This window comes from Colletes latitarsis, chromosome 8 (genome assembly GCF_051014445.1).
Source record: "Colletes latitarsis isolate SP2378_abdomen chromosome 8, iyColLati1, whole genome shotgun sequence".
Classification (NCBI taxonomy): Eukaryota; Metazoa; Arthropoda; class Insecta; order Hymenoptera; family Colletidae; genus Colletes; species Colletes latitarsis.
In genome coordinates, this window is record NC_135141.1 from 29614844 (window position 1) to 29628898 (window position 14055).

Consider the following 14055-nt stretch of genomic DNA (forward strand, 5'->3'; position numbering starts at 1 on the left):
GAGCATTCCAGCGACCAATGGCGATGAAAACAAACGAGAGTGGCCCCGCGCAAAAATACGAGACCACTGCGATTGTAGACATACGACACGCGCTGAGTCTATCTTCGGGTTTCCTCTTCGTTTCGTGACATCCGCTCGGCGCGTATTCGATGCGTCGTTATGCATCGTGCCGACGCGTGTGCAGATTCGAGACAAACGATTCGCGCAGCACATCGACGTTTATCGATTCATATTTAATCGCAATCGAAAAATATACATTGCCAGGGGCGACACCAGAGATGCCAGTCGGAGTTCTGGATGCACCGGGGACACCTCATTCCAGTTTCGGTGGGTCGACAAAGGCAAACTGACACATGCCCTTTTTCTCGATTCTCTGAGGCTGCCCAAAGTAATTTCGAACCGTCTCGTGGGAGTCGAGAGAGAAAGGCTCGCATTTGCCTTCTCGTAACGTGCATAGCAATCATACGAAAAAGTTAAATGAAACTAACAATTTTTCGATCTATGATATTTCATGATAGTTCATGTACTTTTGAATTTTCCTACAGGCTTCTGCTGACCACTGCTTGCCACTCCTAATACTTCTGACAACGTAAAAAGATTACTACTTGCTACTGCTTGCCTCTGCTGGCCTCTGTTGACCGCTGCTGACCACTCCTGATACTTCTTGCAACGTATAACGATTACGATTGGCTACTGCCAGCTTCTCCCAGCCTCTGCTAGTCTCTGCTGACCATCGCTTATATTTTTGACAACGTATAAGGATTACTACTGACTCCTGCTTGCCTCAGCTGACCGCTGCTGACCACTCCTGTTACCTCTGACAACGTATAACGATTACTACTGACTCCTGCTTGTCTCCGCTGGCCTCAGCTGACCGCTGCTGACCACTCCTGTTACTTCTGACAACGTATAACGATTACTACTGACTCCTGCTTGTCTCTGCTGACCGCTGCTGACCACTCCTGTTACTTCTGACAACGTATAACGATTACTACTGACTCCTGCTTGTCTCTGCTGACCGCTGCTGACCACTCCTGTTACTTCTGACAACGTATAACGATTACTACTGACTCCTGCTTGTCTCCGCTGTCCTCTGCTGACCGCTGCTGACCACTCCTGTTACTTCTGACAACGTATAACGATTACTACTGACTCCTGCTTGTCTCCGCTGGCCTCTGCTGACCGCTGCTGACCACTCCTGATACTTCCGACAACGTATAGCGATTACTACATGTTACTGCTTGCCCCTGCTGGTCTCTGCACGCCTCTGCATCCCTCTGCTGGCCTCTGCTGACCCCTGCCAGCATCTCTCGACGTCAGCTGACCACTGCTGACCACTGCTGGCCGTTGCTGACACGATATAATATAATATAATATATTTATATGTATTAAAGCTTTGTATAATGTAAATCTATGGCAATAAATGATATAATTTCAAAGAATTCTTTGTGTTCTCATCATTTTTACCTTCCTTTTCCTCCCCCAACATTCCCTTAATTATAAGAAACCGTTTTTTTAGTTAAAACTGGAATCCCAAAGTGTCCAGAACATTTTCAAAATGCTGGTGACCTTGACCCACTTTTAATATTACGTAATGTTACGTAACATTACGTAATCCTCGCCGAAAAATTTCGGCCGGAGAAATTTTAAAGAGCGATTACGTAATATTACGTAATATTATGTAATATTACGTAACATTACGTAATCCTCGCCGAAAAATTCCGGCCGGAGAAATTTTAAAGAGCGATTACGTAATATTATGTAATATTACGTAATGTTACGTAATATTACGTAATTCTCGCCGAAAAATTCCGGCCGCGAGAAATTTTAAAGTGCTATTACGTAATATTATGTAATATTACGTAATGTTACGTAATATTACGTAATTCTCGCCGAAAAATTCCGGCCGGAGAAATTTTAAAGAGCGATTACGTAATATTATGTAATATTACGTAATGTTACGTAATGTTACGTAATATTACGTAATTCTCGCCGAAAAATTCCGGCCGCGAGAAATTTTAGAGAGCTATTACGTAATGTTACGTAATATTACGTAATATTACGTAACGGCTTTTTAAAATTTTTGCCGAGAATTTTCAGGAATTCTAAGAAATGACGTCATTTCCAATCTTATAGCTAAGGAAATAATTTGGAGAGGGAAAGAGGGGTAAAAAATGATGAGAACACATCGAATTCTTTGAAATTATATCATTTATTGTAATAGATTTATATTACACAAATGTTAATACATATATATCATGTCAGAAGTTGTCAGCAGAGGTGTCGTCGTTGTGTGTTGTTAGCAGTGGTCAGCAGTGGTCAGCAGTGGTCAGCTGACGTCGGGAGATGTTGGCAGAGGTCAGCAGAGGCCAGCAGAGGGATGTAGAGGCATGCAGAGACCAGCAGGGGCAAGCAGTAACACGTAGTAATCGCTATACGTTGTCGGAAATATTAGCTGTGGTCAGCAGCGGTCAGCAGGGGTCCTCAGAGGACAGCAGAGGCCAGTGGAGGCCAGTAGAGGCAAGGAGGGAGCATTGCAGGCAAATAGAGACTGGCAGTAGTCAGTAGCAATCGTTATACGTTGTCAGAAATATTAGCTGTGGTCAGCAGCGGTCAGCAGGGGTCCCGAAAGGACAGCAGAGGCCAGTGGAGGCCAGTAGAGGCAAGCAGGGAGCATTGCAGGCAAATAGAGACTGGCAGTAGTCAGTAGCAATCGTTATACGTTGTCAGAAATATTAGCTGTGGTCAGCAGCGGTCAGCAGGGGTCCCCAGAGGACAGCAGAGGCCAGTGGAGGCAAGCAAGGTGAAGTGCAGGCAAACAGAGGCTGGCAGTAGTCAGTAGCAATTGTTATACGTTGTCAGAAATATTAGCTGTGGTCAGCAGCGGTCAGCAGGGGTCCTCAGAGGACAGCAGAGGCCAGTGGAGGCCAGTAGAGGCAAGCAGGGAGCATTGCAGGCAAACAGAGGCTGGCAGTAGTCAGTAGCAATCGTTGTACGTTGTCAGAAATATTAGCTGTGGTCAGCAGCGGTCAGCAGGGGTCCCCAGAGGATAGCAGAGGCCAGTGGAGGCCAGTAGAGGCAAGCAGGGAGCATTGCAGGCAAACAGAGGCTGGCAGTAGTCAGTAGCAATCGTTGTACGTTGTCAGAAATATTAGCTGTGGTCAGCAGAGGCCAGCAGGGGTCTCCAAAGGACAGCAGAGACCAGTGGAGGCCAGTAGAGAAAAGCAAGGAACAGTACAGGCAAACAGAGGCTGGCAGTAGTCAGTAGCAATCGTTATACGTTGTCAGAAATATTAGCTGTGGTCAGCAGAGGCCTGCAGGGGTCCCCAAAGTACAGCAGAGGCCAGCGGAGGCAATGGTAATGGCCGTTTTAACAGCAGTTTCCGAACTGATGGTGACTATCGTCGGTGGATGCAATAGCAGTTACAACGCAGATCGTGTCGATTACTGTAAAAGAGCAAGAGAAAATCATTCATCATTTTGCCACTCGAAATGAATATTGTGAATTATCTTACGAACTAACGTTCACTGTATTACCTTGTACTATTTGAAGTAACTGAGGAGAGAAATAAGGAATTTCAATATTATGCAAGAAACCTTTCGTAGTTGTCTAAATTTGGAGATCTCTCATCAAATAAAATTCTCTCCAAGTTAATAAGTTTCACTCCCGATCCTTGGACGTCTAAACTATGGCAGATGTAACGAAAAGGATGATTCTGCAATGAAAAATTCTTAGTAAATAATAAGTAAAGAAAGATTCATGCTATAGAAAATTGCGTTAACTTGTTAGACTTTAATTCACACTGTATTTATTTTTTTAACAATTATCCATTACACTGTCGGTCATGATTTGCGAACTTAAAATTCGAAATTTTATTTTACAGTGAATTTTATTCCAAGTAATTTGTTTCTTACATTTTAATTAGGGGAGAAGCATTTCTCGACCATGGTTTTTTCGCGTGGTTCAGTCGTGTTAAATTACGAAATTCTCACAGGAAATTGAAGCTGGTCTGCGGAAAATGCCGCCCTTTTCGCAGCTGGTCGTTTCGAGCGCAGCCAGGCGGGAAGCTCGCAGGGCCTCGTAAGGACATCGAGCTCTCCCCTGTGATCCTGCGTGCAATTATGGCAACGCTAACGAACGAACTCGCCTGGTATGAACAGGAAACAGCGTATTAGTTTTGTACGCGCTGTCCAGAAATCACCGTCCCCTCTTTCTCCGACTGTATAAAAAGTCTTCTCACCATTGTTCGCCGAGCATTAATTGCAGCGATTCAAGAACTCCTCCGTTGCCTTGTATCTCGTTATCCGTACGAGAGTTTTCTCAACTTTCATGCTTTGCTTCAATTTCAGCGGATATTTGTGCAATCGCTAATGAAAATTAATTATCGCGAAATGCAAATCGCGTTCTTTCGTTCGGTGCTCGGACACGGCTATTAGACTTACTTTGTTTCGACGCGTGTTTCGTTTTAGAATTTTAGAATTATTTATAATACTTTTTCAAGCTAAGCTTATTGGAACTTTGTTCCTCCGTTTGGCGAGTACCATTAAATAGCAATTTTTATTTCTCGATTCAAACAAGGATGTTGGCCATTTATGAAGCGAACACGACGATGTACGACTTCGGAGCCACGATGCGAAAGGTTAAGCGAGACGCTCGCGGTGTTAACGAACGTATATCCGCGTGGCTGAATTCAGTCGAAGCATCGGTTTGCTCAGCAATTAGCCGGCCTAGCCGAGTGGAATTCACGGATGGTTCGTGTTTGACGCGGCCGTGTATCGTTCTAGACCGGTAGCCGGTTCCTTTTTTGCGTTTTCGTGGACGTCGCGGCGAAGAGCGGCGCGGAGGAGCCGGGGGGAGGGACTCGGATAGGAAAAAAAGTCGTTTCGAGAAGCGCCTGTCAGGTTCAACGGCCGGGATTTTTCGCGTCTCGAGACGATGGCTTCGAAGAAGTCGTCGCGGGATTTTCTTTATTTACCCTCCGAGACCAATCGTAAGATCTGCGGATTCGCTTTTAAACCAAACCTCGGTGTTCGATCGTTTGGTGAAGCTTCAAAGTACTTTAAATCTACCGTTACTTTGGTACACTTTTGTTCAAAATGGCACTCGTGTGCTCGAATAAAGGGTGGATATTATTATTTGTATGATCGTACGCGTTCGCCAAGATACTGTAACCGCGAGATCATCGGACTCTAGATCGGTAGTAGTCGAGCAGGTCAAACGAACTGAAACCGTTTCATCGACTTTCGAATCCTTTGGCCATCTGTGCAGAACAAACTCGTCGCTAAAAATCATCTCATCTATCTACGATCTCGTAATGATCGTTCTGTACCGTTATTCTCGGTCAAGGTTCTTCGTGAGATCGAATTGGAATATCTCGATTGCCGCGGCGAGCAATCTCGCCTTCCTTTCTCCGTACCCCCGTCAGTAAACAACGATTTAGGAACTCGACGTCGTGATTACCGATGGAGAGCTCTCGACGATGTTAATTATCTTCGCCGGGCAACGCGTTCTTAGAACACGGTATCGAAAACTGTACTGCGGATTTATAACGCGGGGAAGACTTCAACGTGCCGCCTCGACGATCGAGATTGATGGATCTCGAAGAAATTCTTGGCGAATTTCATTTCTCTTTTCGTTTGATTATTTTTTATTTCAAACTCTTCTAATAATATTTTTACGAGGAGGCATGTTCACTGAAAAATCTCTTTAATAAATCTAGCTATAAACTCTCATTTTATAAATTCGGGGTACGGCTGTGCATTTCTTGGAGACGTTTCCAAACACTGAAATTTTCACGTCTCGAAAGCAGTTTCGTTCCGCGATAGAAATTGTTATTCGTTTGTTGTTCGAAATTAGTAGCTGGCGAAGAATTTCGTCCATCGTCCGGACAAAGAAGCCCGTCGCGTCGAGTAGAAACGATCGTGTGAGGTCGCGGCACACGCTCGAGGGATACGAACGAGCGAATAGGTTGAGGGTCGCGAGTGGACGTTGACCCTACGTGTGTACCTCGCGTACCGGAGTGGCGAGTGTAGCTACGACCACCTAGGACAGACTAGAATCCACATTGGTAATAGCTTCTCTAGTCTGCCGACCACTCGTAAAAACAAATATTTATGAACACCGCACACCGTCGGCGAAAGAAGCGCGTCGCGAGCCCTTGAGCTTCGAGAGAGGCGGGACAGGTGCGGATTGTTAATTGGTCACCTACCTCGACTTAACCCCTGAATTTTAATTTATTAGGTAGGAAACCGTAACGGGAATTCTGCTCACAAAATTATTCTTCGCTTTTGCTAGCGTACGCGGCAAAAAGATATATTCATATTCTAAAATAAAATATTTTACTAAACATCGTCGGGGATTAAAGGGGAAATAAATGTAGACTTCGTATACCATGCAATGTAATTAACGAATCAGCTGATATTTTATTAAATATTCTACGAGATTCTATGCATAATCCTTCGATAAGGATTAAAAAAAAAAAGACTGGACCTCGTGTACAATAAAGTGTAATTGACAATTATCACCACCCGATTTGCCCCTGATGGACGTTTAGCTATCTCTGCATCAGAGTGGATAATTTAATCTTCCAGGGAAACCGTCGAAGCCTTGGGAGAGTCAGTCTCGTCCCTGACGTTTGAATAATATTTTTTTTATCCGCTTGCATTCCCGTTTCGTCGCGCTTTTAGCGCGTCGCGCGGATCATTATCGTCGCCGCGACTTCATCGTCTCGGAGATAAAAGTCTTCTCACGCGTTGCGTCATTTCTCTGTTGCAGTACCCGGCCGGCGCGTCCAGCGAACTTCTGCCAGAAGACAGAGGGACGAATTACGCGACCCCGGGAACCCTGCCCCCGAACGCGGAACAGATTTCCGCGGCCTCCAAGGATCTCCTGAAACGACTGCTGCAACCGGAGCCCTGTCTCAGGCTCAGATCTCTGCTGGGTCTGCAGAGGATCGCCTTCTACATGGGCTACGATCTCCAGAGCTACATGCTGAAGAAGGTGAGCTTCCATCGGGGGAGCTAGCTTTTTTACGAAAGACGAGGGACCAAAGTATCGTCACCGTTGTTTACAGACTCACAGTTATCGTGTTCGAGACAAGTTCCTATATCTCTGTCTCGTATTCCATACTCGCTAGTTTCTCAATCATATGTTAATTTGTGAACTTTCAATTTTCTTGAACAATACTAAACCTCGATTGTTGCACCAGAACCACGTCCATTGCATACACACAATGAGTAAAAGAGAAGAACTAAAATTGTCGTGAATATACCCTCTGTGGAACTATTAATTCAATTAGTTACAATGATTATTGCAGCAATAATTGAGGTTTTATCGTGATATTTCCTTCAGGAATCGCCGTTTCGACTGCTGGGTCGAACTGTGCAAAGTTTGCAGGGAAGAATGAACAGGGAGTTCTCCAATTTCGACTCGTCCTTGGGCGACAGCATTTCTCGGTCCGAGGATCGATGATCAGCCGTCGCCAGATCACCGACTGAGATCAACGACAGATCGAACGATTCCAGAATATCCGTTTCAGCTATGTGTTTCCAACCCTGTTGCTTGACGAGCAACGTCGTCGATGCCATCCATTAGTTTAAGCGACGAGAAGTCCTTCTCGTGTTTGCGCAAGGTTTAAAATTAGTTTCAACGACCAGTTAGATTTTTCTATTTCCGCGGCACGAACAGATATTTTTTTACTTCGTACCCCGCCGGGAGTACGCGAATCGCTATGCAAACGGTGCTGTTGCGATTTATTCAGCGGCTTTGGCGTTCAAAGACGAATCGCGATGCTTTTTTGTCGCCGAGCGTTAAAACATGTCTTTCCTGCGATGTGCGTTTCGAAGTGTGGGACGCGTATGTATTCAACCACACGAGCCTGCTAAATGTTGTTGTATAATAAATAAATCTATGTGGTTGTCGCTCTGAGTGGGTGTGAATTTTTTACTTGTATCCAGATCCTCCCTTCCATCTTTTTCAAGGCACAAGAATACTTTTCTATTAGTTACATATTCACAGAGATCCATACTATATGAAAGTAATTTGTATATTTATTTCATTTCAGTATTTTGAGATCAATTATCGAGTGGAAATATTCTAGTTACGTATTGGGAATATTTTCAAGGCAACGTAGAAATATTGCCACAATATTCACGCAGTAAGTTGTTAATTAAAAGTGCAGTGAAAATGGACTGATTTTGAATTCTATTCTCATTTCGTAACGTTGGTGTTGTCTCCTGTGTCTCTTTTTAATCGCAATGGGATCTAAAAAATAGTAGCTGCATTGCAGAATTGGATAACAGACGTTGGTCTCAGTTTACAAAAGTTTTAATTTCTTTAAGAATAGTTAACAGTATTTTTGTTACAGTATTTCATCGATAATACAATAAATTGCGATAAATCGTAGTGCGTACAAACTAACAACAAAAAAAAGAAAACAGAACGGATCTGAATCGAAAAACGCAGCGTCTTTTTTCGGTGTATTACATTTTTTTTTTTTTTTTGTTTTCATCAAAATCAATGCGAGAACAGTTTTTTTTTTCCCCATTCGTCTCTTTAGCGTTCGTTCACGAATATATTACCATCGGATTTGTCGCTTCGTGTCCTCGTTCGTCTTCGTGCGTTACAATTTCGTTCGATCTTTTCTTCGTTTTCGCTCTCATACGAGTGGCGGGGGGGCAGCTCCATACTGCTGGAACGCGATCAATCGAAGTTTATCGGTATAATAATTATATATACATTATTATTCTTACACTTAGAGGGTTTCTCGATTTCGATATATAATACAACGCGTTTCTCCCCAAATTACGTCCCGAACGACGCGTCCGCGACCGATCGCTGGTCGAAAGGTACCCGTTCCCCGTTGCATCGAACAAAACAACGTAACAAATTTCCAACCGACCTACAAATATTACCTAGGAACAATAAATAAATTCTCTCGCCCGGACCTCGAGACGCGAATGATCGCGATTATTTTAAAACAGACGGAATCGAAAGTATTCCCGCGCGTAAAATTCCGAAGCGAATTAAAACCTGAGAAACAATTTCAGAGATCACGAACAACAATGTGATAAAAAGAAAAGGAGCACGCGAACGTTGGGCATCGACAGCGATCGTTCGCGAAATCGCGTCCCGCGTTTGCTAAATTCGTCCATTCGCGATTTTTGTCGACGAGTCGCCTAATCGATAACCGGCACGAAGCACAGGCAGTCATGGGCCTGTACGTGCTTCCGCTTCGTTTACAAAACAGAACGAAATTTAATTATTTACGTCTAATCGACTGCTTCCGCTCCGCGACTCCGCGGAGCCGTTTTGGTAAAAATCTGTCGGGCCGGCGGCCCGGGGTCGCGAGCCCCGCGCAATTTCTCCACTCTCGCCATTATTTTAATATTTCTAGCTTGGATAGCTAGAACACGAAACGCCAAGGTAGGAAAATCGCGAGACTCGGCGACCAGGACGCCCTGAAAAGCCCTTTTCTCGCGTTGCCACGAGCTTGCATCCTTTAGTGACGCAGCCATCACTAATATCAGTCGACGTACATCTTCCTTAAATTACAAGTTACCTTATTGTTGTTGCTGTCGTTATTGTTTATAATAGCGCTATCGTAAGATATTATGATACAAGTAGAATCGCCCGTTTGCACGGACAGTGACAATTTCTTTTTACAGCCTGACTTTTTACTATGCGCTCGCGCTCGATCCTCGCCGTTCCACGAGTCGCGCTCGACCCGTGCAAACGCCATGATTCATAGATTTGTTCGTCGAATGTATTCACTGTACCTCCGTACAGTCTTAATATTAAATATCAAGAAGAGAATCGAATCTTTATTTATTTAAACTGTTCCCTGATTTTATTCGTATTATTTCATTGTATGAAATATTATGTCGCCCACATTTGTGATATAAATGATACATCAACCTTGAGTTTCCATTTAATTTCATCGACTTGGCTCATTCAACAGAAACGAAACAATCTGCTACGCTTTTTCGAACAAATCTGCGAGTCACAACGCTGGTCTGCACCATGCACGAAACATTACCGGACGCTGCAAGTCCAGCGAACTCTTCAACCACGCATCGAAGTCACCCAGAGTCGCGGCCACGCTTCCAATTTTATTGCACGAAAACTAACCGCGTCGTCGATCCAAACTCTTCGTTGTATCGATCTACGATTCGTTCCACGGAGATAAAATTTCTTTAACGAGCTTTGAAAAGTAGCAAGAGGATAGACGGGAGGTTCGAGGTTTGCACGAACGCGACCGTGGACCATCCACGCGAGCGATCGATGCACAGAGACGCCATCAGCGCTGACAATAAATTGGAAAATATCCAACGATTGTGTCCCGCCCCGGTGCGCGTATCTTCTGCATTTTTTATTTTGTTCATCTCATTTGTACACAAAATACCAACTATCTGTGCTGGAAAACGCACATACTGCTTGTACGCCTCGATATAATAATATATATATAATATATATATATCTATGTATATATGTATAATATTTATATATGTATATGGTGTATCGTTTGTTTTGCGTTAGGGCGCCAGTTTACCTAAAAATCAATATTTATAAGTATTCCTTCGTTCTGCCATGCGTAATATCGTAGCGCGTAGCGTGGATCTCTCTATTGCGGTGTTTTACAATTTTACGCCTATCGCATTCAATAATATTTACAGTCGTTCGTATTATTTAGTCGTATGTTTCGTATGCCGTGCGTCCGGGCTCGAGAGCGGGCCTAGCACGGCGTAAAAGGATGATCTCGAAACAGAAAAAGACAAAAAAAGAAAAGAAAAAGGGAAAAGAAACAGAAAAAAAAAAAATTAACATGGGAAAACTCCAAAAGAATCCCGCGCTGGGGATTCTTCTCGGTCTTTTCCCACCCCTCCGCTCTTGTTTTATTTCTCTCTCTTTTTTTCGCGTTTCCCGCGACGCCTGAGAACCATTATTCTCCGTCGATCTCGTTGCCCATCCAGCTTTTCTCGCGATTCTTTTTTTCTCTCCCGCAAAAATCATTCACACGAACGCGCGCCCGCAAAACATTGCACGATCCACGAACAGGCAAACACTCGGAGAAACATGGATATTATAATTTGTTCGACTACACGGTAGCCACAGCGCTCGACCAATGGGAACGAGAGAGACGCTTCATCTCTCTACTTTTACATTGTTCCTTATCACGTACGTCTCCGTGGCTCGTTCGAAGGTTCTCTTCCTCTTCATTTCACCTTCGACGACCGCGAAGTTTGACGAATTTGTAATATCGAACAGCTGAGTTCACCGACGGGTTACGAGAAAGATCGACCAACCGATCCTCTCACCCCATTGGACGATCGTTAAAACTAGATATTATTTAGAAGGAAAATTCTTTTCGCCATCACCGCTCGCGCGTCGACCGAGCCTTTCCATCCGGAAGTCACACGCGCAGAGTCGCGGGGTAACTTCTTAAAAGCCAAACTCGCGTCTCCGAATAATTCAGTGATTCTCGAACTTCTCTCTTCCGCGAGTTCATCATGGTGAAATGAAATTATTAAAACCTCCTTTGGAAAAATTGTTCGATTCAAACCTTTCGTACGTTGTTTATCAAAGATACAGTCGAATGTAAACAAATTAGCAGACCTGCATCGGTTCTGACCCTTTTTGGACGGTGTCTGAATATAGTAATCATACTTTTATATCGTTTTGGACGAATTATCGAGGAACTCTGTAAAAATTTGATTTCGATCGAGAATAAATTATTTTCCTCTTTTAAGAGCTTGGAAACCACCGGGAGTTTGGGGACTGAAGTTCGAGAAACACTGGAATACCCGATTCTCCGCTTCATCGTTTCTTTTGTTCTCTCTCGATTTTTATTTTTTTTTTTTTTTATTTTTCGTTAAAGTCGTCGTCGACCGGAAGTTACACGATTCAGCGACAGAGATAGGAAGCTTCGAGGGATTCAACCGACCGTGTCGATTTGTTTTCAGAATTTTTGATTATTTTTATTTTTCTCTTAATCGACAAATATTCGTCCGATTGCATCTACGCACAATTTTGTTGAACGATGGAATTTTGACAGCGTGGATTACAACACGACTGAAATTAACGGGGGAGCTTCGTCAACGATGGCGACAACAATGATAGTAACTACTAAAAAGTACGCGCTATGTATACCCCTGTACAAAGTGTAATCGCACGATGTCGTGCCGTTCTTCGTGACGTTTTTTTTTTTTTGTCGTTTTCTCCCCACCGTTGAACAGAGTGCATCTATTTTAATAATATAAGCGTTTGATGGCGGCTCCACAAAAGAGAGAGAGAGAGAGAGAAAGAGAGAGTGTGTGATACCTGGCAGTAAAGGAAAATAGTTTCTTGTCAATTCGAACAAGATTGTCATAGATCCGCACGTTCTCGAACGATGGTGTGCTCGCCGCGAAGCGAACAGCTTAACAAACTACATAACATTAGCGTGAATACGAACAACGAAGTCGTCGATTTTAAAAATCGCTTAAAATCACGGGTTCCGTGGAATTATGGTAAATTACATTCAGCCGCCGACCGCGAAGCTTCGTACCGTTTAAAAAACGAGGTATCCATTGTTCTCGCCAAAAAGATTTGGTATCCCCGCATAGATTCTCTATTAACGTCAACATATAAAAATATTCGAACTAACCTATCTTAATAAAAAAAAAAAACCAACTAAATCCGACCTAAATCATTTCGACGGGTCTTCTTCCCTTTTCTTTTTTTTTTTTTCCTCTCCTTTCGTTACCGAGAACTGTTTTAGTTCCCTCGAGAGAGCGCGACAATTGCTTCGTTCTCTTTATTGGCTTTGAGTATTTCGCAAGATATTCACAAGATATATCACACGAACGATAAAGGGTTAAAATTTGAAAACCGTTTACGTATACATACGATGATGCCAGGTGACACTGATGAGCTAGCTTCGATGGCAGAAGGAAAAAAGAGCGGTGTATTACATACACAAAGATTCGTTCACACGCGAGCTCCTACGCGCGAGTTCTCGAAAGTTTCATTTTTATTTTACGGTTCTATCGTGTAACGATCTAACTACATCCCCATAGTATACGCGCGAACAGCGCGTGACTTTCTCGAGGTTTTTTTTTTTTATCGGGAACAAGGAGAACGCGGCAATGCTACTTTCGTCCTTAATATACAAGAGTGAGCTTCACGAACGTTCGTACAAAAAGTAGTCTTATTATACGCCGAACGACGCTTTCGATTCTCCCGGCCTGTTTTACAATTACAAAGTAGAATCCTTAGGCTCTAAACGGTTCCACGTATACGCGAACAATTGGCTCGCGTTTTCCTCACCTTCCCTCCATCGTTTCTATTTTCACCTTTTTTTTTTTTCGTTTTTATTCATTTTCATTTTTTGGCATCGAATAAATGCAAACGCTTAGAAAATGTCCGCGCGCCGGTACGCCCGATAACGAGCCGCGTGTGAACGAGCCTCAACGAAGAGAAATTCTGCAAGTGACCTGCCTGTGAACCCCGTACGGCTGCAGGCCACCCTATCACAATCTTCGTCGACGTCATGGAGACGTTCGTCGTCAGCGTAGACGGCGATTTATGGTGATGGATGATGATGATTACTCATGACGATGACGTATAGCGATGACAAACCCGAGAGGATGACGGTGACGATGACGACGACGACGACGAATGACAACACGACGCAGCAACGTCAAAAGAATACCACCGTCAACCGTCTTCGAGTACCGCGCGCACTCCTCGTCGTTAAATCCTCAGAAGCCACGATACCCGATTTATCCAGCCTCGACGCGAGGCCACCACACTGCACCTTCACCTATACCCGCACCACACTGTAGCACCTCAACACATTGCAATTGTCATGGCCTATGGAACCTGGAACCGACGAATTACAGGATAATTACGGTGTCGAGTCTACGTTTCTCGGTGCAACAGGTGATCGAGACACTTCTACATAGTCCTACCATCGGTTCTATTATATATATTTGGCTACGCTTTTGTTATTCTGGCGATTGCATAGAAATAAGAATTTAGAAATGCTCAATCTAAGTTTAGGGACTTTTGGGAAC

At 43.7% G+C, this 14055-nt stretch overlaps 2 protein-coding genes across 16 annotated transcripts in view; one reads left to right on the top strand and one right to left on the bottom strand.

Moving 5' to 3' along the window:
- The window catches only part of S6kl (ribosomal protein S6 kinase like), a 54375-nt gene extending 46448 nt beyond the window's left edge, over positions 1-7927 (top strand). For both annotated transcript variants that reach the window (XM_076771711.1, XM_076771713.1), the window contains exons 9-10: positions 6776-7000; positions 7352-7927. In XM_076771711.1, coding sequence (XP_076627826.1) covers positions 6776-7000; positions 7352-7471 — 345 coding nt within the window. In that variant the 3' untranslated portion in view covers positions 7472-7927. The remainder of the gene's footprint in view (positions 1-6775; positions 7001-7351) is intronic.
- Positions 7928-8308: 381 nt separating this feature from the next.
- LOC143345011 (phosphatase and actin regulator 2) overlaps positions 8309-14055 on the bottom strand; it is a 275992-nt gene continuing 270245 nt past the window's right edge. For all 14 annotated transcript variants that reach the window (XM_076771699.1, XM_076771700.1, XM_076771694.1 and 11 more), the window contains one exon: positions 8309-13861. In XM_076771699.1, the coding sequence (XP_076627814.1) occupies positions 13846-13861 (16 nt within the window). In that variant the 3' untranslated portion in view covers positions 8309-13845. The remainder of the gene's footprint in view (positions 13862-14055) is intronic.